General features: G+C 33.8%; 1 protein-coding gene across 7 annotated transcripts; it reads right to left on the bottom strand.

The window, feature by feature from the left end:
• Positions 1–2481: 2481 nt before the first annotated feature.
• Positions 2482–12347, bottom strand: LOC120083179. Of its 7 annotated transcripts, none has more exons than XM_039038809.1 (12): positions 12127–12347; positions 11967–12033; positions 10594–11186; positions 9859–9955; positions 9635–9742; positions 9320–9550; positions 5374–5492; positions 4783–5301; positions 3985–4093; positions 3308–3888; positions 3013–3186; positions 2482–2917 (listed from the first exon to the last, which is right to left on the bottom strand). In XM_039038809.1, the coding sequence occupies exons 3-12, from the start codon at positions 11022–11024 to the stop codon at positions 2722–2724; spliced, it is 2565 nt and encodes an 854-aa protein (XP_038894737.1). In that variant the 5' UTR covers positions 11025–11186; positions 11967–12033; positions 12127–12347; the 3' UTR covers positions 2482–2721. The 7 variants fall into 7 exon arrangements, with proteins under 7 accessions (XP_038894737.1, XP_038894739.1, XP_038894736.1 ...); XM_039038811.1 differs by having other exon boundaries at positions 10594–11060; XM_039038808.1 differs by lacking the exon at positions 11967–12033.
• Between the last annotated feature and the right edge of the window lie 14951 nt (positions 12348–27298).

Here is a 27298-nt window from a genome sequence, read left to right as displayed (position 1 = left end):
AACAATCAATATGAGTTTGTTTTATTCAAATAAATCAAATTTTGACCTAGTTGATTATGCACATTCTGGATATTTATCTAATCCACATAAAGCTAGATCTCAAACAGGTTATCTGTTCACATGTGGAGGAATTTCTATATCATGATGATCGGTGAAATAGACCATAACGACCCGTTCCTCAAATCATGTTGAAATTCTTGGAATTCACGAGGCTAGTCGAGAATGTGGTATGGCTAAAATCAATGACTCAATACATTCGTGAAACATGTGGCTTGTCTTCTAATAAAAATCTTCCAATAATATTATACGAAGGTAACACAACTTGCATAACCCAAGTCAAAGAAGGATATATTAAAGGAGATAAAACAAAACATATTTCACTAGAACAAAGCATATTTCACCAAAGCTTTTCTACACTCATGATCTTGGAGAAATGACAACATCACTGTACAAAAAATTTGTAAGAATAACTTGGCCGACTTATTTATAAAGACATTACCAACCGCAACTTTTGAAAAATTGGTGCACAACATTGGAATGTGACGACTCAAAAATCTTAAGTGATGTTTTCATGAGGGGGAGTGAATATATTATATTCTTTTAGGAGTATATATTATAAGAAATATGTACTCTTTTTCCTTCACTAGGGTTTTTTTCCATTGGGTTTTTCCTAGTAAGGTTTTAACGATGTATATGATATATATAGGCATCTAAGGGGAAGTATTATAAATATTATAAAAATAAATAGGTGTCAATTGCATATTATCCTAAAAATCGTGTGTCAATCTTCATGTTGTCCATGTGCCTTGTAGTTATTCATGCTTTGTGTCCATGTAAGACTACATCTTACTTGCCACTTTGCCCATAAATAGTGGCATTTGGTGGATCTTAAAATCATACACATTGATGGGTTAATCCACTTCAAAATTCCACTTAAATTTTCATATTGCCCAATTTTTATAGTTTTAGTTATTTTATAATTTTAGTTTATTATTATATCATATTATATTTATTTATTTATTATATTTAAATATATATATTATTATATTATATTTTCTCCATATTTGTTGTGCTCATCAATTTCACAATAGAAACATTGTTTATCTTAAAAATTTTGTTTATTTAACAATATCATATATTTTAGCTATTTTAATTTATGTTACTATATTTATTAAATATTTAATCTTTTAAATATAAAAGTTAATTGTTTTAAATGATAAAACTATTAAAAGTATTTTCAATATAGTAAAATGTCATTGTCTATCATTAATAGACTGTAATAGACATTTATCGACGACACTGATAGATGTCCATTGTGGTCTATAATAGATAGACAACGACATTTTGCTATATTTGTAATTAAATTTGTTCATTTTCCTTTATTTGAAAATAACCCTAATTATTTTAAGATTTCAAATTCACTTGGACAAGTAAATCATTTAGGGTTTATTTGTTTCACAAGTTTTCCCATGGGATTTCAGACATACATTTAATATAATTGTTTGTTTCACAAAATTTTAATTTCTAAAACCTAAGATATTATTATCCAGGGAACTTCAAAATCCATTTGACCTGAGTTTTTTTATACCCTGCAAAAGTATGAGATTTTTATGTCTAGAAGATGATCAATACAAATATAGCTTAATTAATTACTAAATTAATATCAATTACTCATTATTATTATGTTTAATTAATTATTAAATATAAATATATTCATTAGATTTAATAAATTTCAACTAATATCTCTACCATTATTTTATTCTATCTTATCTATTTAGTATAAATTATTATTATTACGATGCTTATCAATATTCTAATTAACTTATCATAATTTAGTTCCTTTTAGTAATAAATTTAAATTTATTAATTATGTTTAATAAAGATTTAATATAAAATGTTCATTTATTTTTATTTTTATTGATTAAATAATACTAAATATTCGGATGACTACAATAATTTGTCTCTTGCATTTAATCAATTAATTAGTTATTTTGGTTTCTATATACAAAATTGGTAAATTTAACACACGTATTTAACTTCCAAATATTAATTATCATGTATATCAAAATACACATTAATTATCTCCAATGCTTAATATCTATACTTAAAATAATATTTGCAATCCAAACAAATTTTTAGAGATGAAATTAGTGTTTATAGATTTAATTTTAAAAACAAAAAATCAAATATAATTAGCCTATCTCGCATTACTCAAAATCATCAGAAACTAATTGATTGTAGTATAGGTTGCTATGAGGGGATCTTTGTGCCAGTGTCCAACACAAAACAGATCTATTGGCAACTAGCTTTATGGTTGTAAATATATTATCACACATTTTGAAGAATTATTTGAATTAAAATCTAATTCATTGATTAGATTTGAATAATTTTCAAGCTTCCTATGAAGAGTACTAATCTCATCATTTATTCAAACTTGTATATAAATTATATAAAATTTGAATTAATTCACAAAACCAAGTATACAAAATGAAATTTGTCCCAAATTACATAATGTCCTTATCAAAACCTACAAAACAAATGATATTTCACTATAGCCTCATTCTGCATGATCTCTCATAAGCTTATACATTAGCCAAAAGGATGGAAAATAAATCAAGTGAGAACTAATTTCTAGACTAAGTTATAAAAAAATGAACCACCAAAACATCATGAGGTTGAAAACTGCAGGCTTCTCGTAGCCTTGAGTTAGAGATCTTTAAGTTACATAAATTCTAAATCATCTTCCTGCTGCTCAAGGATAACAATAGCAAGAGCAACTCGGTATGCTGAAGATCTCAAGTTCCTAACAAGCACATATATTTGTTCCTTCTTTTTTGCAAACATACCGTCCCACTGTTGCTCTCGAAGACGAGCTAGTAAGGTTGCTTCACAAAGACCCTCTGCAACAGGCTTCTTGCTACAGGAACAATATCAAAATATCATAACGACAAAAAAAGAACATGATGAATCCGGTATAAAGAGTTTGGTTGAAGATAACCGTAGTATCCTAACCTTCCATGGACGAATCCAGTGGTGACGAAGCCAATGGGCCACCTGTGATATTCCCTAGCAACATCATCATCTGGTAGTTGTAGTTCCCACTCTGAGAGTGACTGCTCTTTGAGTTTGAAGTAGTGCCTTACAGCAGATTCGGGAATTTGGAGTGCTCTTTCTTCATCTACTGACCTGCAAGATCATATAGAATGAATGAATGTTAGTAGTAAAGATTCCAACAACATAACATAATGTCAATTGGAACTACCAGACTTTTGCAACATATAAAAAAGGAAATGAAAAGTTTAATCACCTTGAAGTCCATAAAGATAGATCATCTGACTTGGGAGCACAAATAACAGCTCCCTCTTCAAAAGCACCTTTTTTATAAGCACGGAGAATAACTCTAAGGAAACATGATTTGCTGGTATAACTAATTTGGTTGATACTACTTTTGCATCGATCTAGTGTGCTTTTGTTAAGAAACTCAAGAATTCTAGCCTTCTTATCTCGTTCTCGAGGAAACAGAGGCAAATGTTCAAGTTTTATTTCACTCAAAAATTCGAACAATGAAGAGGACGTTCGAGCCACAATTCCGTCAAACAATTTCTGATCATCAACACCAACCACTGCAGTTTCACAATTTCCATCATAAAAATTTGATGATGAATGGGCGTGAGTCATATTCTTCTCAGTACAAGCTCCATTTTTTCCCACTCCATCAGGTCCCTTGCAAAGAGTCATCTTGACACTATCCCATGGGGGTGGAATGGGTACCTTTAAAGATCTTGAAGAGGAAGAAGTAGAACATTCAGCTGCCGTAGCTTCTTTTGCCATGAATCGCGAGTAAGCGGCACAATCAGGAAAATCCCAAGGAAATGATGGCAATCCTACCTATAATTTAAGAGGGGAGATATAGAGATGTAATTATGTGATTCCTACTATTGGAAACTTTATTTAAATGAATATTTTTATTGGAATATTTCTTACTTCACATGCAATCCAGTGTCTCTCTCTCAAACCGATTGCACGAGCACCCCTAGATATTAGAGGGATCCAAAATGCCTTAACCCAACTTATGGGCAATATGATTGACCATCTGAAATACAACGAAAAAATGCATTGTTATTATTAAACATTCTCAATGAACTACCATAGTGTGTCAAATAGAAGACTGGTGAGACCACATTATGATCCATGAAAACATAACAGAAAAAGATAAACCCACTCAAATCTTGTGAGATGAACATGGTCAAAAGGGTGGAAATGTCTAGTGAAATAGAACCCTTCATATGATTTTGAACTCAAGTTTTCCACGAGAATTAACACACAATGAGAACAACAAACCTTCACATCCCTATGACAAATAATAATTCATTTTAATTGATGTTCAAATTAAGGCTCGTCTCCATATTTGAGAACAAGCCAGTCGATGGAATAAAATAGAATTTTGAGCAAAGCCTCCATCAAACAATTGATATTTTTTCCCCTCAAAACTTGACTAAGTAGTAGCTGAATGGACTCCAAATTCCCATTTTGAGTAATATTAGAAACTGATGAAAAAGGGAAGAAAGCCTAAAAGAGTTCATCATACTACCATCCTGTTCATTCATTCAATTCAAAGCAGTGTTTGATCAATCATATAACATAAAAATATAAAACAATGCACTAGTTAAATAACCTGAAAGACCAAACATGTAAACATTGAGCGATCAGAAAGCAGAAAAATAATCCTAACTCCTTACCTTAATAACAATGAAACTAATAGAATCGGGAAAAAGAGATTACCTTATAAGAGTACTGCTTTCATCATTCTCATTTAAAAGCAATGTGGGGCAAGAGCTCGAGCATTTCAATGAGCTCAGATCTTTCACCATCTCTGCAGGTGGTTCATCAAGGCAAAAATGATTCATCCGCATATGATGTCTTGTTGCACAAATAATAGATTCTTCCACAGGGGCCCCCATTCCACTGTTGGCATCCCACAATTCCTTGTTCTCATGTAAAAATCCACTTTCGTTGATTATTGAATACAAAGATGATGATAAGATTCCATTACTTCTTGAAATTTTTGGATCTCTATTATAAGTAGCTGAGGAATCAACAGGATTCTGCATTGAAGTTGAATCTTGAACGTCTGCAATCTTTTCATTTGGTAGCATTCGAGGATCCTTAAAAGTGACGGATGCAATTCCATGAGATGGAATGTAATTCTCATTTTCATGATTGGAAAATATTTTCAAATGAGAATTACCTTCCAAACCCCCAACGGGGTGCTTCTTTAACTGCCAAAGATTCTGTAAAGCACTGCAGAGGTAAAATTAGTCATTATGCATAGTTATCAACTATATATGACAGTAAGACAAGATGTGCTTATACCGTGAAACAGGATGCAAAACATTTTCAAGTAGCTGGGATGCATTCGAGCCAAACACTTCCAATTTTGCAAGCTGGCCTTCTAATGAAGTACAGTAAATTGGGATATTTCTCTCTCCCATCTGAGATAAGAGAGAAGATAAGACCTTAGCAACTAACCGCAAAGTATAATCTTCTCAACTCTCAAGATACCAAGTAAACTTTCAGTTTTTTTAAAAAATTATAATTGAAAAAAAAGAATCAGTTCACCGAAATTGATAAAATATGCAAGAGAAAATTATATAATCACTTTAAACCTAAGAGTCAAACGATCTCCCAAATAGATAAGGAAAACTAAAACAACTAGATTTGACATGGTCGTTCCACATTCAGGAAAACAAACTCCCAACACCTATCTAGCTATGCACACCATTTATTTGCTCTAGTTGTCAATCACATCATAAAATGGTTGGGGTTGTGTTGTGTAAAATCTCCAATCACTCAAACGTATTGACAGAGGAGTAAAAAGGAGAAAACAACTGAGAAAGAAAAGTAAGAGTACATGGAGAATTTGGTTACAAGTGTGAGAACCATGAGAGGACCAGGCTGAGAGTTTATGAAGGGTTTGAGGAATAAGCAAGGTGTAAACTCCTAAACCTGTTTTAGGAGTTAATAATGTTTAAGCCCTCCTAATTGTGTGTTTAAGCTTTTGTAAGCATGTATCTAAGGTGTTTGTATTAGTCATAATGTAGAAAGGCCTAGCATGTATGTATGCAAGGTTTAAATGAGGAAATATTCTAAGTATTCATGATGAAAGCACTGCTTACAATGTTGTGAAAATATGATGAACATGTGGGTGTTGTTAGGGGGAAGAAAATTTTTAAGTGTTAAAAGTATAACTCTCGGGTACTTTAGAAGGCAGTAAAATATTACAAGTATGGAAGGAGTAAGCTCTTGGGTGAGTAAGGAAGAATTAACACTTAGAGGGAAAACAAAGATGTCATACGATGAAATTATGCCAGTTCATGCGACCAACTCTTCCAAATGACATGCGGCCAAGGTGTTTAAGGAAGAAAAGGAATTATGTTTAAGAGTAAGAAGGTCATGAAGGAAGTTAAGTTAAGGGCCGAGTAAGATATTGGCTGAAGCGTGACAAAGTGGTATGCGATCAGTTTCTTACTACTATGCAGTCAGAATAATAGTCAAGTACGAAGTAGGTTATAGAAATGGATAAGGGTTGGTTATTCACGCAAGGCTTACTAAGGATGTCCAAGGTGAGACAATAAGACAATGGTCTGGTTATACGATAAAGTAATGAAGAAGCCTAAGTGATCGCAAGCCTTATGCAATGAAGATAAGTTGAGGATTTCAACCTTAATAATTTGTTAGTGGGCAAAGTGGCAACCTTAGAGAGGGTTAGTTAAGGATTAATGACCAGGTGGCACTTAGTTAAGCAAACTTATCATGCAAGCCTAAGTATAAATAGGCTTAGCAAAGAAGGAGACTATTTTGCCAAATTTTCTTACGTCCAAGAGAAGTGTGAGTGCTTGTTGCGACATTGAAGGTGCTGAATAAATTTTGAGCAAGTTTAAGGAGACGTGAGAAGTTTTTCAGCTGAATCAAAAGGTTTTGATGTTCAAATTCTAAGGTGAGAGAGCTAAGAATTTTTTAGCAAGTTTTATTAAAAGGAGATTTAGTTAATAAATGGTTGGAAATAGAATTATGAAGTTTTAAAAGTTGAAATATGAATTAATGTTATGAATGAATAAGCAGGCAACTGCATACGAAGAGTAAGCAAGCAACTGACTTGTCAAGGTGTGCGACGACGCACATAGGCATGAAGTAAGGCACGAGGGTTGTTTGACACATAGGCACAGAGGGGTGTGTCGCGACCATAGAGAACCCATAGAGAGGGTAGACAGTCTCTAGTTAGGAAAGAGGTAAGATGGCTAAGTTTAAGGGATGCGATGAACTCAGTATGATGTGATGAAGTTATGTGATAATGTTAAGTATTATGTTAAGCCCAAAAGGGAGCTAATGTAACTAATCAAGGGACCTCTTCTTATTACAGGGCAGACGCAAGTAGGAAAGGCTTACAGATCCCTTGGATAAGTAGCTTAAGATAGTGAGCGACAAGTTTTAATCGCATAGGCAGTTTACATAATATGTTTTGATGGACACATGCTTTAAATGAATGTTGATCGCATGATCTTGTGTCAAATGAGAAAGTTATTTATGAATTTAGCATGCAATTTCTAGTAAGCCCATGCCATGTTTTATAGCATAATACAGTTTTATCAAGGAATTTTATAACATGCATAATGTTTTACGAGGCACCATGTGTTGCTATGAAACCATAAGGAATGTTTTAAATGAATGTACATTCTGTCATGTGCTTAAATGTTTTGTCTCTTGTATAAACCCTACTCCAATGTTGGTACTGAAGGTATGGTAAGGTATCCAGATTTCAATTATGCTAGGGTTCCGTGACACTGAAGCTATGGTAAGGTGGTCAGGGCCTAGATCAGCTCTATGTGCACGTATGACTATGTTATCGACGTTGATGAGATCGAGCAAAAAGACTCTCTCAACTAAGGTTATTAGGGATTGAGCAAAAGGGTTCTCCCACATGTTCAGGCAGTGGAGTAGCGGTGTTTTCCTAAAAGATGCTTATGATGTTTATTTCAGGGTTTTTACGTGATGTATTTTATGATTCCAACTTTACTTCCAAAACCCTGATTATGATTTGATAAATGTTTCAATGATAATCACGTTTACTTAATTATGTTTTTAAACATGTTTTATACAAGATAGTCACCCACTGCATTTTAAGCTCACTCTTTCATATGTTTCCTTTCCCCAGGTAGCGGTCGACGTCCCAAAGCCGAGTAGATTTGTCAGTCAGTCATCGCCTAGGATTCCTTCAGTGAGTAGTATCTAGGTGGTTCACCATGTCTGTTTTGTTATGATTTTGTCTGTACATATCTTGGGAATCTGGGTAGAAACCTTGAGATAAGAGTTACAATTATAGTAATGTCTTTTTTGTTTTTAACTATAATGTGAAATTTTAGATCAATGGCAGCTGTGTTAACAAGTTGTTATGGATGATGCTTGAAACAGTCATAGTATTGAAATGTTTATCAGGTTGCCAGGAGCTAAGGATACAGGTTACAGAGTAGTGTAGGATGGTAGTTGTCACAAAAGGGTTGCAATTGCTGTCCTCACATCCATTCTTGGATTAAGAGGGTAATCTGGGGAGGAGTGTGACACAAGGTGTGGAAGATTTGAGCTGAAAAACTTTATAGAAGAGGGCGGCGCTCTTGAATAAATCCTTATCTTCATTGTTCTTCTACTCTTTCTTCTTTGTTATTACTTTGTTACAAGTTTCTTCCCCTGTTTTCGATTTTGTTGGGTCTTTCTGAGTGCAGGGATACTTGGATACCTAACATGTTGATTCATAATTTTTCATTCTAGAAACAACATTTCTAGAAGGGGTCATACTGCTATGCATCATAGAAATATAGCAATAGACATCATAAGCAAGTAGAATATACTTAAGAGTAAACTGTGAGTGAGGTGATAAACTTAAAATATAGAAAATAACCGAATTACATAATAGAAGTGTCCAAGGTACTTGAACCCTCCCCGAGATCTCTCTCCAGCCCTAAACCCCTCACCAAAATAATATCTTCCTTCTCCTTTCCCACTCCCTCAATTTACAACCTAACATCATAACTACCTCTCTAGCTAATTACTATTATACTCTTACAATACTTAAACAACATTCCTATCAACGTCATAAACAAGTAGATCAAACTTAAAGTGAATTGTGAGTGAGGTGATAAACAGTCTAGTTTATAGAAAATACAGAATGCTTTATTCTTATTAGTTATTCCTATCAGACAACAAACCTTCTACGGGGAGAATCCCTCAATGTTTTGTAGTGTCAGGAAACGAACATAATATTTACCTCTTTTTGGCAAGCAAATTTTAGAGCATCATATCCTTCACTAGAGGTAGAAGCATGTAACCAAACCCAAAGTTGGCGTGTACTATAAGACATGTTTGCACCATCTATTATCTTAAATACATTACTATTACGATGATCAACATTGAATTCCTTATTTCGGCAAGGACACGGCCGCCACATATATGTTACAGGAGCAATTGCATTAATACCTGGAGCTCTGACATCATGAAGCTGCAAAAGAACGAAATCTAAGTAATTACAAATCCATCTACTAGCATCATTAAACTAGTAAAAATGTGTAGCCAGATGACATACAATTGCTCTACCATATATGTCACCAGAAATAATTGCATGGGAAATGTCTTGAGAATGAGATAATATGGATGGTACCAACACCATTCTTAGCGCTGAGATCAAAGAGTCCTGTAGGCAAATGACAACAGGCTTTAGAAGACAAATGATCATGAAAAACAACAATAATTAAAAAAAATCATATCACATGAAAAAATTGAAGAGCACAAAGGAAAGAGACCTCCCACCTCTGGACCCTCCAACTGGATAGGAACGTAATAACTAGCATCATGTATAAGCACTCCATCATTGTACCATTTCAAAAGAGCTCTAGAACCCCTACCTCTGCATGATAGAAGATTGATTTCATTTCTATCACATAAAACTCTTTGTAATTATACATAAAACAAAGAAAACTCTTTAAAAAACTACATTAATAAATGGGGTCTTTTTAAATATAAAAAAATATTTAAAAATATTTACATTTTATAGCAAAAAGTTCCAAAAGTATAAAACACTTTTGGAACTTTTGCTATAAAGTGTAAATATTTTTAGAAATTTTCTATTTATAAGAATTTTCCCTAATAAATAGATTTGTGGTCCAATTTCCAATGTTTGAGCTTTGAGGATTCAACAATCTAAAAATTTAAAAAGAAAAAGTACAATATTTATGATTTTAACGAGGTTATAGATATGTCCCTTTGGGGACATCAGATAATGAGGTTATAGATATTAAAAATATGTATAAACTTCACATTCGTTAAATGTGTTTTTAAATAATTAACGAATGTGAAGTTTATACGTATTTTTACGATCTATAACCTTACAAGGTAACCATCAAATCTGTGCTTTTCAATCTTCAACCAACTCCAGAAATCTTTCAAAATTTTCACATTTTAAAATCAGCATTATATCAATCCAATTTCCCCTTTTCTTCTCTCAGGATATTCAAGAATATTAAACAAGAAAAAGTAAAGCATTACCTGCCTTGCAACCCCAGAGGAAGGTGAAAACCCCAAAGCTTAGTCATAGTGAAACGCTTAGCATGCCAAACATGAGTTCTGAGCCTTTTGGTACTATCTCCAGAAGTAGAAAATCCAGTTTCACAATTCATTTTAAGCTCAGCTCTGCGACGTATTTTTCGAGAAGCCTTCTTCTCATCTTTCTCTAAATTCAGATTGGTGCTATCCAATTTCATTTTCTTATTTTTCCTTTTCCTTGAAGCATTAGTTAAATAAGACGAAGTTCTTCTCCTCCTTGATCTTTGATCACAAGTACCACTACTCATCCGATTCAAAATGATGGATTGCAGAGCTTCCAGCTCAGATGCTCGAGGCTCTACAAACTTATGCACATTAAGATTTCTAGGAATTGACCTGTCCTTACCATTAACAGCGATAACTTTCTCCCCCATCCTGATATTTCAATGGATATTCTTCAACTTTCTATGCTATCATATCAGAAAGAAGTGTTTCATGAGCTTGAATTCTTCTACTTGGCTCAAACTCTTTCAAGAAAATTTTGATATTTACAAGTTTGATCAAAACTTCAATTCCATCAAAAACACTTGAATAACCTATATTAATATAAAGAACAAACCATAAATCCCGATAAAAATAATTAAATTCCATCCAAGGATGGATGAACATTATAATACTCTTCAGCCTGGAACGAACAGAATTCTCATGGTTTCCAATTTTTCCTTGAAAGCAATCTATTATTCTTTTTTAAGAAAAAGGGTGTCCGTTTCTTTAAATCACCAGCATTAAAATAACAGAGAGAAACAAACAAACGTAGATTAAAAAATAACATATATATATATATATATATTCTCCTAGCTCGTTCATCATGTGAATTTACGTCACGCAGACAAACAAATATACATGGTCAGCATACCAATATAAGTTAGAAATAACCCCATATCAATTTCCTACACTAGCATGTATTAAGCAGCGCAAAAATCATAGAACATACGTCAACATTAAGCATCACAAAAATCATGCATAATTTTCAAATAGTAGATACATATCCAACAGGCCATAAGGCCGTCATCAGAACAGCCACTAACCTTGAATTGAAGTTCAGTGAATAATCCAAAAACCAAAATTATCCACCACACCAAAAAAATCAAACTCTACAACATGAACTAAATTAAATTCAATCTTTAGGGCTTAATTCTAAACATAAATTCATCCAAAAGGTCCAAACAACTCATCCAATTTATGACTTTTTTCCGAAACCACTCCCAAACTTCCAAATCAAGACGAACCTAAGTCGAACACCAGAATTTAAGGGATAGAAACCCAATTTACAGCGTCCAACGAATTTAAAAGGGTTCTGAAACCTCGATACATACCCAAAAAGTTAACTTTAATCCCACTAGACAGCGACTCTAACTCCTTCAAAGCTTTCGAATCCAACCTCTAAATTTGTAAGTAAACCGATAATTACGTTAAAACTTCAATAGGTATTCGAGAGTCTTAAAAAATACCGAAAACTTTAATTACAACACTCACCCGCAACCAGCTGGCGGCGGAGGGGTTTTCCGGGGAATGACGGTGGCGACGGTGTGGTAGTTGGCGGTACTGACGTCGTTCGGAGGTGGGGGCAGTTTAGAGAGAGACATGCACAGAGATACTCACAGCGCGGCGGCAACGGCGGCGGGCGCGGCTAGTGAGTTCTTGCGGGAGGGAGAGAGCGAGGAATATGATACTGATTTTTTTAAAAAAGAATCCAGTTCTCCGTAAAATTATTTGTTTAAATTATTTTTGTAATTTGAAATGTCATGTAATTATATTAAAAAAATAAAAAGAATACATGGCCTTTTAAACTTACTTTTAAACATTAAGGATTAAAAAAAAGTATATTTTAAAGATTTAGCACCAAATACACTTATTCTAAAAACTCGAGACTAGAAAGATATATTGTAATTTTAATAATTTAAAAACTACTCCAAATATATCTTAATTTAGTTGTAAAATTTATTCCAAATTTTAAATGAAGGTTTTTAATTAATGTAATTGTTTTAAATAGAAGAATTACTTGAAATATTTTAAAATATAACAAAATGTCACTATGTGATAGAGATAGGGTTTTATTATATTTGAAAACAACTGTTTTAATTATTGATAATGAACCACAATTTCATGAGGACGTGATAATCATGTCAAATCGTAAATAATTTTGGAAACTCATAAAAAAAATATTAAAATTAATACATAAAAACTATATATATTGTGTGTGTATGTATACATACTTTGAAAACTATCATTATTACATATGAAAATGCCATTACTGTCAAAATGTCCATGTAACACCCTGCGCAATTTTTTTAGTTCAATAACTTTATTATTTGGAATTTCAGTAATTATTATTAGTTAAAGGGCATTTTTAGAATTTTGGACTTCAAGTATAAGTGCGGGAGTTTAATTGTTGGCGTGAAATTATTCAATTTGAAATTCAAATTGAAAATTAATGGCATGAATTAATTTTCTTTTGAAACGGAAATGAATTTAATAGTAGAAAACGGAAAGGAATTAAATGTAATTATATTTACTTCCTTTTTTGTTTTATTATTATTGTTGTTGTTGTTGTTGTTTTTTATAAAAATTCAAACCCCACCCCCCTTTTCTTCCTCACGTTCGTGAGCCCGTCCGACTCCGCCCAAAGCCGCCGCGTCAGTTTCTTCTTCATGACCTCTGTCCACCATTGCTCAAGCGTCGTTCGCTTTTGCCGTCACTAGATCTATCGATTTGGGTAAGATTTATGCCGTTTGGGTTTGTTTTCGGTTGATTCTTGAATACTCATTTACTTTTGGCATCAATTGGTTGATACCCATTGTGTTTCGGATTCAAGTTTGTGAAGGTATTGAGGTGTTGTTCAGTGAAGTTGGAGTTTGTTTTAGCGAGTTTTGGTAAGTTTTATGCTTTGATTACCCTTTTGTGGATTAATTTTGGTTGTTGAGAAATTTTGGTAAAGTCATTTGGAAGTGATTTTTGAGAAGCTACATATGGATAATTTATTTGAGACATTGATAGTGAAGTATGTATTTGATTCAAGTTTTAATCATGTAAGCCTAATTTCAAATTATGATTAAGGGGTTGATTCAAGAATTTCATTCAAGGTGAAGAAGAGTTTTGGTTTACTAATTATTTGGACTTAAAATTGGAGGTTTGGAAGGTGAATTCGAATTGGACCACACCTTAGGTAAGGTTATCTAGAAATATTTTGTAATATTTGGGTGTTTCGAATTTGGCCTTAACTATTAATTTTAAAGCTTGGTTTATGTTTAGGCTTAATTAAGGATTCAAGAATTTCACAAAGATTCAATTGCTTTTTGGTTCGATTTAATATCAAGGTTATGGCAGAATGACAGCATGAAAGATTGATAGTATAACATGATTAAAGTATGTTCTATTACGAAATCCAAATTATTTATTTATGCACATAGACACTTGAATGCTAGTATGAGATGGTATGTGCTTCCATGGTTGTATTTGATCTGATGATGTTGAGGTATACATGTATGTTGTAGAACTATGATGTTGAGGTATATGTGTATGTTGTAGAGCCATGATGTTGAGGTTTATATGTATGTCATAGATTCGTACAGTGATGATTATGATGTTGAGACTGTGCAAATGTTTTTACTGATTAGTTAGATGCCCATTAGATTTTGTGTTTTCTTCGGGATTCACCAGTTTGTATTTCCTTCGGGATTCACCAGTTTGTGTCTCCTTCGGGATTCACCAGAGGTAGTGGGCATACTTAACTACAGTAGGATAGTACTCAGTCTTCTTCTTGTTTCATGTGCATATGTGTCCCATGAGGACTAGAGCAATTTATATGTTTCACCAGAGGTGGGTATCTAGAGAATATGGATGCCCAGCCTGACCCCAATAGTAGAGTTACTATTTTATACTCATTCTTTCTCATGTTGTTGTTTCAGGTAAGGGTAGAGATGCACCGGCGATGGACAAGCAGAATTCGTGATCGGGCCACTAGGACTAGTATTTACGCTTCCGCATCATGAGATTTAGAGTTCTTTTCATGTTCCTCTTAATTTTTAGTTTTGATGTTTAAAACTTAGTTTTAAGAGTCGTTTTTCAGACTTATTTATTATCCTTTATGATTTATGGGTACCCTACTATTGGTTTAGTATTTGAATGACCCGACCCCCTAGGACTTAAGCTAGGCCGTTACTAAATACATGCATGCATGGAACTCAAAATGACACTCAGTTATGGTGAAATAAATGCTAATTAAATAAGGCAAGTTCAAAAGACTTTCATCAAATTCAAATACTAAAACAATAGTAGGGTACCCATAAATCATAAAGGATAGTAAATGAGTCTGAAAAATGATTCTTAAAGTAAGTTTTAAACGTCAAAACGAAAAGTTAAGAGAAACATGAAAAGAACTCTAGATTTCATGATGCAGAAGCATAAAAACTAGTCCCTGTGGCTCGATCATGAATTCTGCTTTTCCATCGCCAGTGCATCTCTACCCTTACCTGAAACAACAACATGAGAAAGAATGAGTATAAAATACTTAGTAAGTAACCCCACTGGGGTCAGGCTGGGCATCTATGTTCTCTAGATACCCACCTCTGGTGAAACATATACACTGCTCTAGTCCTCATGGAACACATATCCATATGAAACAAAAAGGAGACCGAGTCCTATCCTACTGTAGTTAAGTATGCCCACTACATCTGGTGAATCCCAAAGGAGACACAAACTGGTGAATCTCGAAGGAAACACAAAATGGTGAATCCCGATGGAAACACAAAATCTAATGGGCATCTAACTAATCAGTAAGTACATTTGCACAGTCTCAACATCATAATCATCACTGTACAAATCTATGGCATACATATAAACCTCAACATCATGGCTCTACAACATACACATATACCTCAACATCATGGTTCAACCACATACATGTATACCTCAACATCATCAGATCAAATACAACCATGGAAGCACATACCATCTCATACTAGCATTCAAGTGTCTATGTACATAAATAAATAATTCGGATCTCGTAACAGAACATACTTTAATCATGTTATACTATCAATCTTTCATGCTGTCATTCTGCCATAACCTTCATTTAACATGCTTGCATAAATCTAATGCCTGGCCCATGGGCAGTTCCAGTAGTAAGATTACTTACCTTGATATTAGGTCGAACCAAAAAGCAATCGAATCTTTGTGAAATTATTGAATCCTTAATCAAGCCTAAACATAAACCAAACTTTAAAATTAATAGTTAAGGTCAAATTCCAAACACCCAAATATTACAAAATATTTCCAAATAACCTTACCTAAGGTGCGGTCCAATTCGAATTCACCTTCCAAACCTCCAATTTTAAGCCTAAATAATTAGCAAATCAAACTCTTCTTCATCTTGAATGAAATTCTTGAATCAACCCCTAATCATAATTTGAAATTAGGTTTACATGATTAAAGCTTGAATCAAATACATACTTCACTACCAATGTCTCAAATAAATTATCCATATGTAGCTTTGTCAAAAAAATCACTTCCAAATGATTTTACCAAAATTTCTCAACAACCAAAATTAATCCACAAGAGGGTCATCAAAGCATAAAACTTACCAAAACTCGCTAAAACAAACTCCAACTTTACTGAACAACACCTCAATACCTTCACAAACTTGAATCCAAAGTTGAAACACAATGGTTTCCAACAATTGATGCCAAAAGTAAGTGAGTATTCAAGAATCAACCGAAAACAAACCCAAACGGCAGAAATCTTACCCAAATCGATAGATCAAGTGACGGCAAAAGCGAACGACGCCTTGAGCAGTGGTGGACGGAGGTCATGAAGAAGAAACTGATGCGCGGCTTTGGGCGGCTCGGACGGCTCACGAACGTGAGGAAGAAAGGGGGGGGGGGTGGGGGGGGGGTTTGACTTTTATTAAAAATAACAACAACAACAACAACAATAATAATAAAATAAAAAAGGAAATAAAATTCCTTTCCATTTCAAAAGAAAATTAATTCCTGCCATTAATTTTCAGTTTGAATTTCAAATTGAATAATTTTATGCCAACAATTAAATTCCGCACTTATAAAGTCCAAAATTTCAAAAATGTCCTCCAACTAATAACAATTACTAAAATTCCAAATAATAAGGTTACTGAAATTACATTATTACTAAAAAATGTGCAGGGTGTTACAGTCCACATAAATATAAAAAAATTCAATACCGTAAGGCCTGTTTGGTAGACAATCTGAAAATAGAATATTGAAAACAAGGAATTCAAAGAAAATGGAATTGTATTTTATGTTTTCAAATATGCGTTTGGTAGTAGAGTTAAAAATCAAATTCCAATTTAATAATTTTTCAAAATATATTTTAAAATATATTTAACCACTCACTACATACTAGGTTGAATATAAACCACTACTAATTAATTTATGAACTTTTTTATGTTAAATTTTTTGTATAATTATTATTTTGTAACATCATATTAATATGTAATATATTACATATTATAATTTAACAAAAACAATTGAGTCTATAGCATGAAACAGTATATTTGTTATTATTTTTTATCACTAATTTTAATGTAATTCTGCTTTTAAAATCTTGAATTCAAAATATGAATACATTGAAAACATAAAAAAGTTATTTTCAGAATTTGCATTGTTTGGACCATAGAATTCGAAAACAGTTTCTGAAAACATAATTTAGACTACCAACCAAACACATATTCGCTGAACTCAATAAATTTGAAAATATAAAATAGAGTCTGAGTTACCTGCTATACAAGTCTTAGTGTTTACTATTTTCTCTAAACCAACCTTAAATTTCATTTGGTATTCTGAAAATGGACACTATTTTTTTTAAAAAAAAGTTAGCATTCCACATATTTAGAGAGATCCTCTTAAGAGGAAAGGCCTAGGGTCAAAATAGCTGACAATAGTACATGACAGAGTGGACGACAAAGTTATACTTGCACTTACAATAAACAAAAGAGATAATACCTAGAGGGCAATGAGCTCAAGCTTCCACCACGTTCTTAGTTTTTTTACCATATCTTTTATACACTTTTAATGTTAGAAGCTTAATTGACATGAAATTGAAAGGTTAAAGAATTTATTAGGTATTTATTTTAAGAAAATCAATGACTTATTTAATACAAAATTGAAAATTTAAAGTACTATTATACATTTGAGGATTGATAACTAAATAGAAATATGTTATATCGGCAAATAAATTGTCAAACCTACATGCTGCAAAAATGAGCCAAGAGGATAAAAAAGGTAGCCGATTGAATGAAGGAGAGTCAAACTAGAGTCTCAATAAGAAAACTACGTCTTAAAAGGGATGGAAGAGTGGAGATCCTTTGTGACCATTTGTTACAACGTGGTCGCGACATGAAGCAGCCGACGTCCTCTTTTATGGGTCTCTTTAAATAAAGAGTTATGGAGTCGCCACCAATAGGCATGATTGGTCGCCTAATTTAAAAAGGTTTGGTCTATGTAAATTCAGATTTGAGCTTGGAAGCCATTTGTGTGTAGGGAATGTGTTGGTACCCTATAACACCCATAAAAGGTTACCAACTTTTATCTTTTATTGTTCAATTAAAAAAAATAAGGTCCAACAAATGTTATTGCTTTGTTTTTTAATGTCTCATGTTTATTAGTTCACATTTTAGAAATAAAACATGTGCTAATAATTGTGAGTGGCATCAAAGTCATTAAATAAATTGAAAATTTATTTTGGATTCCCATTATAATTTCTTACACCTCAAGCTTATTATAATATCAAACTTTGATGATTCTAGTGTCTGTCGTCGATGTTTAATGAAAATTTCATGTATTTAAGAAATTATAAATTAAAAAAAGCGAACACTTCTCATTTTAAATTAAAAATTGTTATTGATGGTTGAAATTTAAATTGTTAATTTTGTGAAAATGATTTCAAATTTAGAATTTTAAACTAGAAATTTCATGTATTTATGGACTTTTAACCCTAAAACCCATAAAGGAACACTACTTCTTTCAAATTTAATCTTTTTTATTAAAAAAAATATATGCAAGACGATCATAATGCTTTTGCTCGGGATTCGATCCCTACAATTGGTATCAGACCTTGTATTTTATTTTTCACATTTTGAAAACAAAAAATAGTGTGGAAAGTTGGGGTTATAATATGCATTTTGAATGAAGGTTTGCAATATTGGATGTTTGCAATTTTTGGCACTTAGGTTTACGTTTTAATCCTATTAAAATGTAAGGGTCGTTGTTTTTGAGTATTTATGTTTTGCTATCGAGTCTATAAGTCTATGTCGATCGAGGAGTAAGAGTTGCTAAAGAGATCGATGAGAAACAGAGGATTTTGGTCCAAGTTCGATGCAAAACGAAGCCAAATAGAGCATTCTGGACTGTAGCGTTGCAACACTACTGTCAAAGCGTTGCAACGCTAGGGGGCTAGGGGAGAAGGACGTTCATCTGCAACATTGCAACGCTGCCCCTCAACGTTGCAACGTTTCGAGTTTCATATGCACGTGGAGTCCAACGGTCGTGGGTTCAAGCCTCTATTCCGTGTTTGCAATTGTGTTTCTTTTATTTTGTAATTTTATTTATTTTTATTAATTAAATTAATATAAATTAGTTATATTAATTAAATTAATTTTTAGGGTGCCAAATCTTGGTCCAAAATTTATTGTTTTAATTTATTATGCATTGGATGTATGTTTAAATTAATGTTTGAATTTATATTACATAATGTATGTTATATAGATTCAAAATCCCACCTTAGGATAAACATATTCATGCATCATGATTAAGTATAAGTGTTATATTTTATGGATGCATGATTTTACTAGCATGCTCATGCATCATAATATAAGTATTGCATTATTTTGATGTATGATTAATTAAGCATGTTCATGCATCATACAAAGCTATAAATGTTATAATGTATGGTGGAATGATGAATATGAATGTTTTTTTTTCATGGATGGCAAATATAAATGTTATATTTTTCCAATGAAAATGAACCTTGCATTGAGCATGACAATACTTAGTTAAATATAAGCGTTATATTTGATCGATGTCATTAGATGCAAATTATAGGTTTTAATACGACATTAAAATATAAGTGTTATATGTTTAATGGGATAGATTAAAACCTATAATCAAGAGTTGCATGCAAACATAGGTCCAAGTTATTTTTAAAATGATTTTAAATTAATTCACCTAGACCTATGTTGCAAGTATTTCTAATGTGATTAGAAATAAGTTAATCTTTTAATTTTTTAAACAGGATTAAAATTAATTCTATTAAAGGATCAAATTTATAAAATAATTGTCCATAAAGAACCTTTGTCTACGAACGTTCTGACTAGGTGGAGGTATTTAAGCTGACAGAAATGGATCACCTCTACCTAGGAACTGACCTGAAAGGTGATTTGGATAAATATTTATATGCATGCAATAGATGATTGATTTTATTCCAGAGTTTAATAAAATGAAATCAAGTATTGTTAAATATTCAATACAAATGTTATATTGAGCAAATTAAGAAGGAATTAAATAGATTCATTAGGTGAAATTTAACTAAGTATAATAAAACTCTAAAATAATAGAATATTTTAGTGGGAGAAAAATAGTATATTTGATATATCAATTTTTAGCTCTCGTGTCCCTTAAAGTTCACACTGTGAGATCCATGCTTGGTTTCGTTTCGCCTTGGGCGCGGCCTCCCTTCAGAAAGTGTTTGCATGGGTCAATACCAAGATGAATAGGGAAAGTGTTCATAGTGAAAGAGTTAACTATTAACACATAGAAACAATAAAAGATCTTAAGTACTCTAATTAGGTTAATTTCAAATGAATAGACATGGATTTTAATATAGATTAAAGGGCTAGAATATACAACCTTTGTAGCCCAAATTCCTTCTTAGTTTTTTATCAATTCTTCTCACGAACGGTTCATAGATCACCACGAGAGTCTTCCCGACTATTCTTCGGCCTTAGAACGAGATGGTGGGATCCGATAATTGACCAATTTGGAGAAAAAATTGTATAAGAGTTTGAGAGAAAATTAGAGTTGAAGTTCTTCAAAATCCCAAGAACTTCCACTTTTGCTAAGAGGATTAAACTTCATAGAACCATTCTATTTATAGGTAAAATCATGCAAAGTCGAGTTTATGAAAATTTGACACTCAAAATTCGAAACTCAAAATTCCATTAACTTTAAGTGGGATTAGTGTCTTCAGATGGGATGAACACCTAGCAAGAATATTTTAATCAAATTCACAAAAAAATCAATTTTCCCACTAAGCTGATATTGGATTTTTCCACTAAATTGGTCAAATAATCAAACTTTGACTCTCAAAGTCTGTGGTCAGCATTTTGACTTTATACTAATTTTAACCTAGTCAATAATTTTGACTTTTAATCCAATTTTGACCTCTTTACATTAAAATTAATTTAAACAATTAATTTAAATTTAAATAACTAATTAAACAATTTAATTAATTAAAACCATACTACTTCGATCAATCCTGATTGATCGTTTTTAATCCTTATTTAGAAAATTCCGATATTCAAATCTTATTTAAATATATTTTTTCTCTCTATATGTTTAATTCATAATTAAACATTAGGTTAAATATATTAATATAATTAACAATTTACTCCAAAAATTGAATTTGAAAACTTCGAACTCATTCTTCACACTATTATAAGATTTAGTCCGATATGAGCTAGTAGGGGGACCTAATGGACGTACAGTCATGGGCTCTAACGATCCAAGATTAACTAACTAAACTTTTTAACCCAATTAACCAACACCCATTAACTATAGGGTCACTCCATTAAAGCCTAGTAGTTGCACTCTCTTCACTATAAATATACTTCTGTCCACTTGATATAACCATAATCAGTAAATCAACCCTTCACAGGTTGTTTCTAACAACGGTTAGGTCAAAAGCTCTTTTACCCTCGAGATTACATCTTGCTCCTTAAGTCCCACTGATCATCTAATGAACAATTTGTTTGTGATCCAATCACCAAACCGAGTCTCCTAGGCCAATGAGAGAGTGGGGCCTCTTGTTCAAGACTCGAAGTTAGTACTTAAGGGAACAACCTCTCTACTATCCTTAAAAGTGGGTAGGAGTGAATTTCGTCTTACACCCTATGTCCCCAGCTATCTACCCGGTCTTACCCCTGAAATAGGGAGCTTATGAGCCAATGCTGTTAAGCTAACCCTCACCAATGCAAATTTAAGGATAATCCCAAATAAACAGGAGTTAATAGTTAGCTCAGGATTAAGGTCAAGTTACCTAGATCATCGCTTTGAAATAGTCAGTCTTAAATAGTAAACAACGTTATAAAGTAAGAGTGACTTATTTCTTGTCCGATCTTATATAAACTCTTTGCACAGGATGCCCCACTCGCATGTCTCCATATGAACAATTTAAGATCACATCGTTTGTACTAAATACAAAGTGGGCCGCATCCGATAGTGTCTCCAGAATAAGGTATCCAACCTTATCGTTTACTATAGACCGTTTAGACTATTTACTTGAACTTGATCCACTTTTATGTTACTACATAAAATCCAAATATTCATGTTATAGCCATGAATTTTAGTTTATTGGATTTAGGGTTTTCTAAAACGAAATGAGCAATTAATATATTCAATAGCAACTTTATTGAATAAACCTCAATAACTTCTTTATTGATAACAAAGTAAGTTTATTGTTTACAAACCATGAGTTTTAGGACATAAAATCCAACCAACTTCTACTTGGACTAAAACTCCAATGGTAACACATATATACACATAATGTTGAGTTGTTGAATTTTTAGAGAGAAATATAATAAAGTAGGACATCACATACCAATAGTTTGTCTTCACTAAGCATCATATAGCCATGGGTTTTTCTCCCACTTGCCCTAAATTATACAACCTTTAGTCTTAGACTCACTAGGTGACTCTCAAACTAGTCATCATCATTACGGGAGTAGTAATACTCCACAAGGAACTCTGCCTTTGAGGTATAGACGAGGGGTTTCTCTGGCACACTCTCCAATCTCTGCACGACCTCTGTCAGCTTGGCAACATGGTCAGTCATGCTTCGCAACTAAGCTTGAACGCCCTGCTCAAACTGAAAAGAGCTATTAGCAAGTTCAGAAATTAAGAACTTCAAACACATACTTGGGCACGAATCTTCAGGAAGTGATTCTTTCTCCTTCACCACGTCAACATGGACTATCTCATGCTTTTGAGTCTCTGGAAAATCCAAGGAATGGTCTGGCAACAACTCGTCTAGCCTCACAACTGAAGTTGCAAGCTGAGCAACAAGGCCACTCAGACTTTGCAAGTCAGTTACAGCCTCTGGCACGGGGCAAAGACTCTCATGTTGGAAGCACTCGAACTCCTGCTGCCTACGGAGGGTGTCCTGCTGAAGCTCAAAAGTATTGTCAGCAAGCTCCATAACCAAAGCCTCTAAAGATTTACCTGATCCTGAAGACTGAGCATAAGTCAACTGGCATGGTGCTGTGAAATCTTGGTTGTCTAAGCTCTGCTGCCGTTTTGAGTATCCATGGTCAAAGGACTCTTCCCACCAAGAATGGTAAGGCTCATAGTCCAAATGATCATAATACCCCTCCTTAGAATGACCATATGGTACTAAACTCCATTGCAATCTCAGGTCTGCTGCCTCTGCTTACTGCGAACTCCACTCTATCATGTGGCCAGCCAAGGCGGTTGACTCGGCAATGTGTTGATCAAGGCCACTTACCTTGTCGTCAAGACCTGCAACTCAACTTTTGGACGTCTAAGATTGATTTGGAAATCCTGTCATGCTTAACTAACACAAGAGAGAAAAAAAATCAAAGTAAAAGAAACTTTCATTAAAAACTAACTAAGAAGAACTAATTGGCTTCCCTAGCAATGGCGCAATTTGATAAAGCTCGAAGTTTATTGTCGCCCATAAACCCTTGCTAGTCAAATAATATTTATAAATCACTAAACGAACTACTTATACTAACTGGTAGTACAAGCGGCAAGTCCGAAGTTGAACCTTAGGGAAGCACAGAAGATCAGTTCCTCAAAGCGTGGTTCTTAGATTTTCTTTACTTCATGGGGAACGCGAGAGGAGAAGGTTGTGTCGACAGATCGTTTCGGTAAACTTGGGAGAGCGTCGGAAGCTTCAAGGACAAAGAGAGGGCCGACACCTGCGCAAGCAGAAACATCTTTGGAACCAAATAGAGATTTACAGTGTAAAAGCCTCGGTCAGCAAGGAATTGCTATCAGGCTCTCTACCTTTAACTTCCATTGTTATTTTGTACTCCACTCATTTATCGAAATGGAATTTCTCTCTCTATATCTATTCACTCTCTGTTATTTACGCATGAGTAGCTAAATCAGTTGAATGGGTTGAGAAGCATTTAGCTAGCACAACTGGGGAATCTTCATTCTATGCAATTATCTTGTATTATGTATGCTTCATTCGTCCATTAGAGATACTCGGGAGGGTAGTCTAAGGACAGGATCTAGGCTTGGGAAGGTCAGGTTAGAATCTAGGCTCGAGAGAGTCAGATTAGAATGCATAATCAAGAGATAGAGGTTTAGGAATAAGCACTATTTGTTATCAACGCATCACATGCATCCTAGAGATAGGATATGATTTTATGCGATCACCTTGCCTTTATGCATTTTGCATCATCGTATAGGAAAAAAGTAGAGACTTAGGGATAAGCTCTATGGACAATTTTGCATTCAACACATGTGTCATAGACTTAGGAGCATCGCATTTTCATTGGAAAATGACTTGCTGTACATGGTTGTAGCATGATCGCATAGTCTGACGCATTCCCACGTAATGCTAGCTAAAGATCTTCTCAACCCATTCATCCGCATACTTAGTGCATCTATCACACAATTGACTTTTCTCAAATCCACTGCATTTGTTTATTTTTTCACTAACGCAATCAACAAAAAACCCACAATTAATTGAGTTACCGGTTACTGCAAAGTTTTCATAAAAATTACCAACGCAACCTGTTTTCACAAGTCCCTGAGTTCGACTCTGGACTTACCAAGAAACTCAGTAGAATTTATACTTGGATTTCGTTGAGGAAACTTAAGTGCACAACGCAATTTCACCATCGCATATCATCCATAATTCACTTCATAAAATCAAGCATCAATGTGCCTCCGTCAAAATTTGGAGCGTTGCAATGCTACCTTGTTTTTGAACATCGAGGATACTGTCTTATAGCATTGCACAACGCTCGGCTGAGCGTTACAATGCTCCATCTAGGGGTATTTTCGTAATTTCATATCCTTTATAGTCCGGTTGCTCAAATTAGCTTCTAATTGCTCCAAATTACCTCGAACGACCCATAACAACCGATTCCACCTCCAAGATGCTCGATATCTATAAAATCATTAAATAAACACATTAAACATAGTAACAACCTAGAATTAAGAAGATGAAAATAAGACATTTTCAGTGCTATCAAACACCCCCAACTTAATTCTTGATCGTCCTTGAGCAAGGTAGAATTACACATTCACACAAAAATATGCTTGCTTAATCACGAGGGTTGTTACTCTAGTCTCAACAGTCTATAAGGATAAGATTTGCAATAAAAAATGAAATCCGATTACAGTCAATCAATGAAACACATTTTAAAAATGATTCTAAACCTATTCATGCATGAGTGAGTCCAAAGTCCTACTAATTATGCTCGCAAAACCCGGAATGGTTATTTAAGGCTCTCGATTCATTTTTCCCCTACTCTGGCTCAAAGGTTCAAGAGCTAAGCCTCCTAGACTTAACAATGCAATGACACACTTAAGGAAACCAAACTTTTATTATAATTTTTTTCTTTTTTCTCATTTTCTTACTTTACACAAAAGAGGAACCCTTCTCTAGACATATCACCTTCATTTTGGCTTGTCGACAAGGGTTATGTGAAAGACATCCAACTATGGGCAACGTCTCCTAATAAGGTGCCGAAGCTTACTCGTTTCTCAGGGTACTTTAGCTCAGAAGGAAACTAGAGTGTCATAGCCGCCCCAGGTTAATCATAACCCCAAGAAAGATGAGTAATCCCCTTAAAAAATAACATACAAATTTGTTTTTACTTTACAACATGCTTTGCCTTTTACAAACTTTCTTTTTATTTACTCATCAACACTTAACTTTTATAATACAAAACAATAGTTTGGAAAAAAACTTAGGCATGCATTACTAGGTTGAGCTTTCAGTCACTTAACACCTATTACCTAGGCCTTTCAGGGTGACAACAAATGTACAAGCCACATAATACAATTCTAAGCACGCAAGGCCTAATTTTGTTGGATAAAGGACTTATAGATGCATGAGAGATAAGATTTTTTTTAAAAAAAAGGGTTAAAAATCATGATAATGATCTTCAAACATCATCTCATACAAATCTAATCACAAAGAATGTGTGCACCAACTTTTCATCATTACAAACCAAGCAAAAGAGCAAGCAAGCAATTCAAGCACACATACATTGTCCGAGTACAACGCTCAAGGACCCCAAGCTATCATAACATACCCCACCCCTAACTTAAAATGATATATTGTCCTTAATGTATCTCTAATCTAAGCCCAAAAATAAAGGAGTCAAGGAAACAGAAAACCTCCCCTGATGGCGTTTTCGCACACGAGATGGTGGTATGAGGGCTCGCACATGAATTGATCTTATTTTTCTTTTGGGGCAAAGGGAAAAAGCCTACAAAAGAAAAACAAGAAGTTAAACTAGAAAGCAGTAATTTTTTTTTTCACTTGGCTCCCTCCAAGAAGAGCAAATTTTTAACATCGGTTGCTCAATGTGACCTGTCCCCTATCAAAGTACAAAGAAATTCTCGTATTTCTCTGGTCCCTTCTTAGATGAGTCAATATAGCCCAGTAAGACTATAAGACTTCTCATTTTTTCGAGGGAACTAGACAGGTCGAATTTTGGTTTTTTGGAATATGGCGAAAAAGGTAAAAAGAAAGAATTAAAAGACTCAAATGACCAAAAAGAGTTGAAACAAAGAAAAGACTCAATAGACTCGTAAGGACTAGAAGAGGAAAATTAAAAAATATACAAAATACAAGGAGTTAGAACAGGACGAGGTCTTTTGACCTCTAACTGTATCATTTAGATGTCTTCAGGTTTAGGCTCAGGATCCTTCTTAGCCTCACAAACTGGCAAGCATGGAGTGACGCCCTCATCATCACTGGAGTAGTAGCACTCCATAAGGAATTCTACCTCCAAAGTACAGATGATGGATTGCTCTGCCTCTGAGGAACTCTGCCTCTGAGGTACAGACGATAAACCCTTGCTAGCCAAATAATATTTATAAAGCACCGAACGAACTACTTATACTAAATGGTAGTACAAGCGGCAAGTCCTGGGTCGAACCTTAGAGAAGCACAGAAGATTGGTTCTTCGAAGCGCATTTTTAGTAAAAATGGTAAAATGAGGGGGCTTTGTGTGGATTGGAATAGGAAATGCATAAAATAAATAAAATGCAATAAAACTAAAAGATAAAAGATAGAAATGCAATTAACTACGACATTCTAGCTTAGGGAAATGGAATGGACCAATCCAATTCTTGTCCATCAAGTTATTGAAATGCAATTAGAGGTTCTTGACTATACCTAGCCAAATTGA

This window comes from Benincasa hispida, chromosome 8 (assembly GCF_009727055.1).
Source record: "Benincasa hispida cultivar B227 chromosome 8, ASM972705v1, whole genome shotgun sequence".
NCBI lineage: Eukaryota > Viridiplantae > Streptophyta > Magnoliopsida > Cucurbitales > Cucurbitaceae > Benincasa > Benincasa hispida.
Note: the sequence above shows the minus strand (reverse complement) of the source record. Positions and strands in the feature narration are given on the sequence as shown.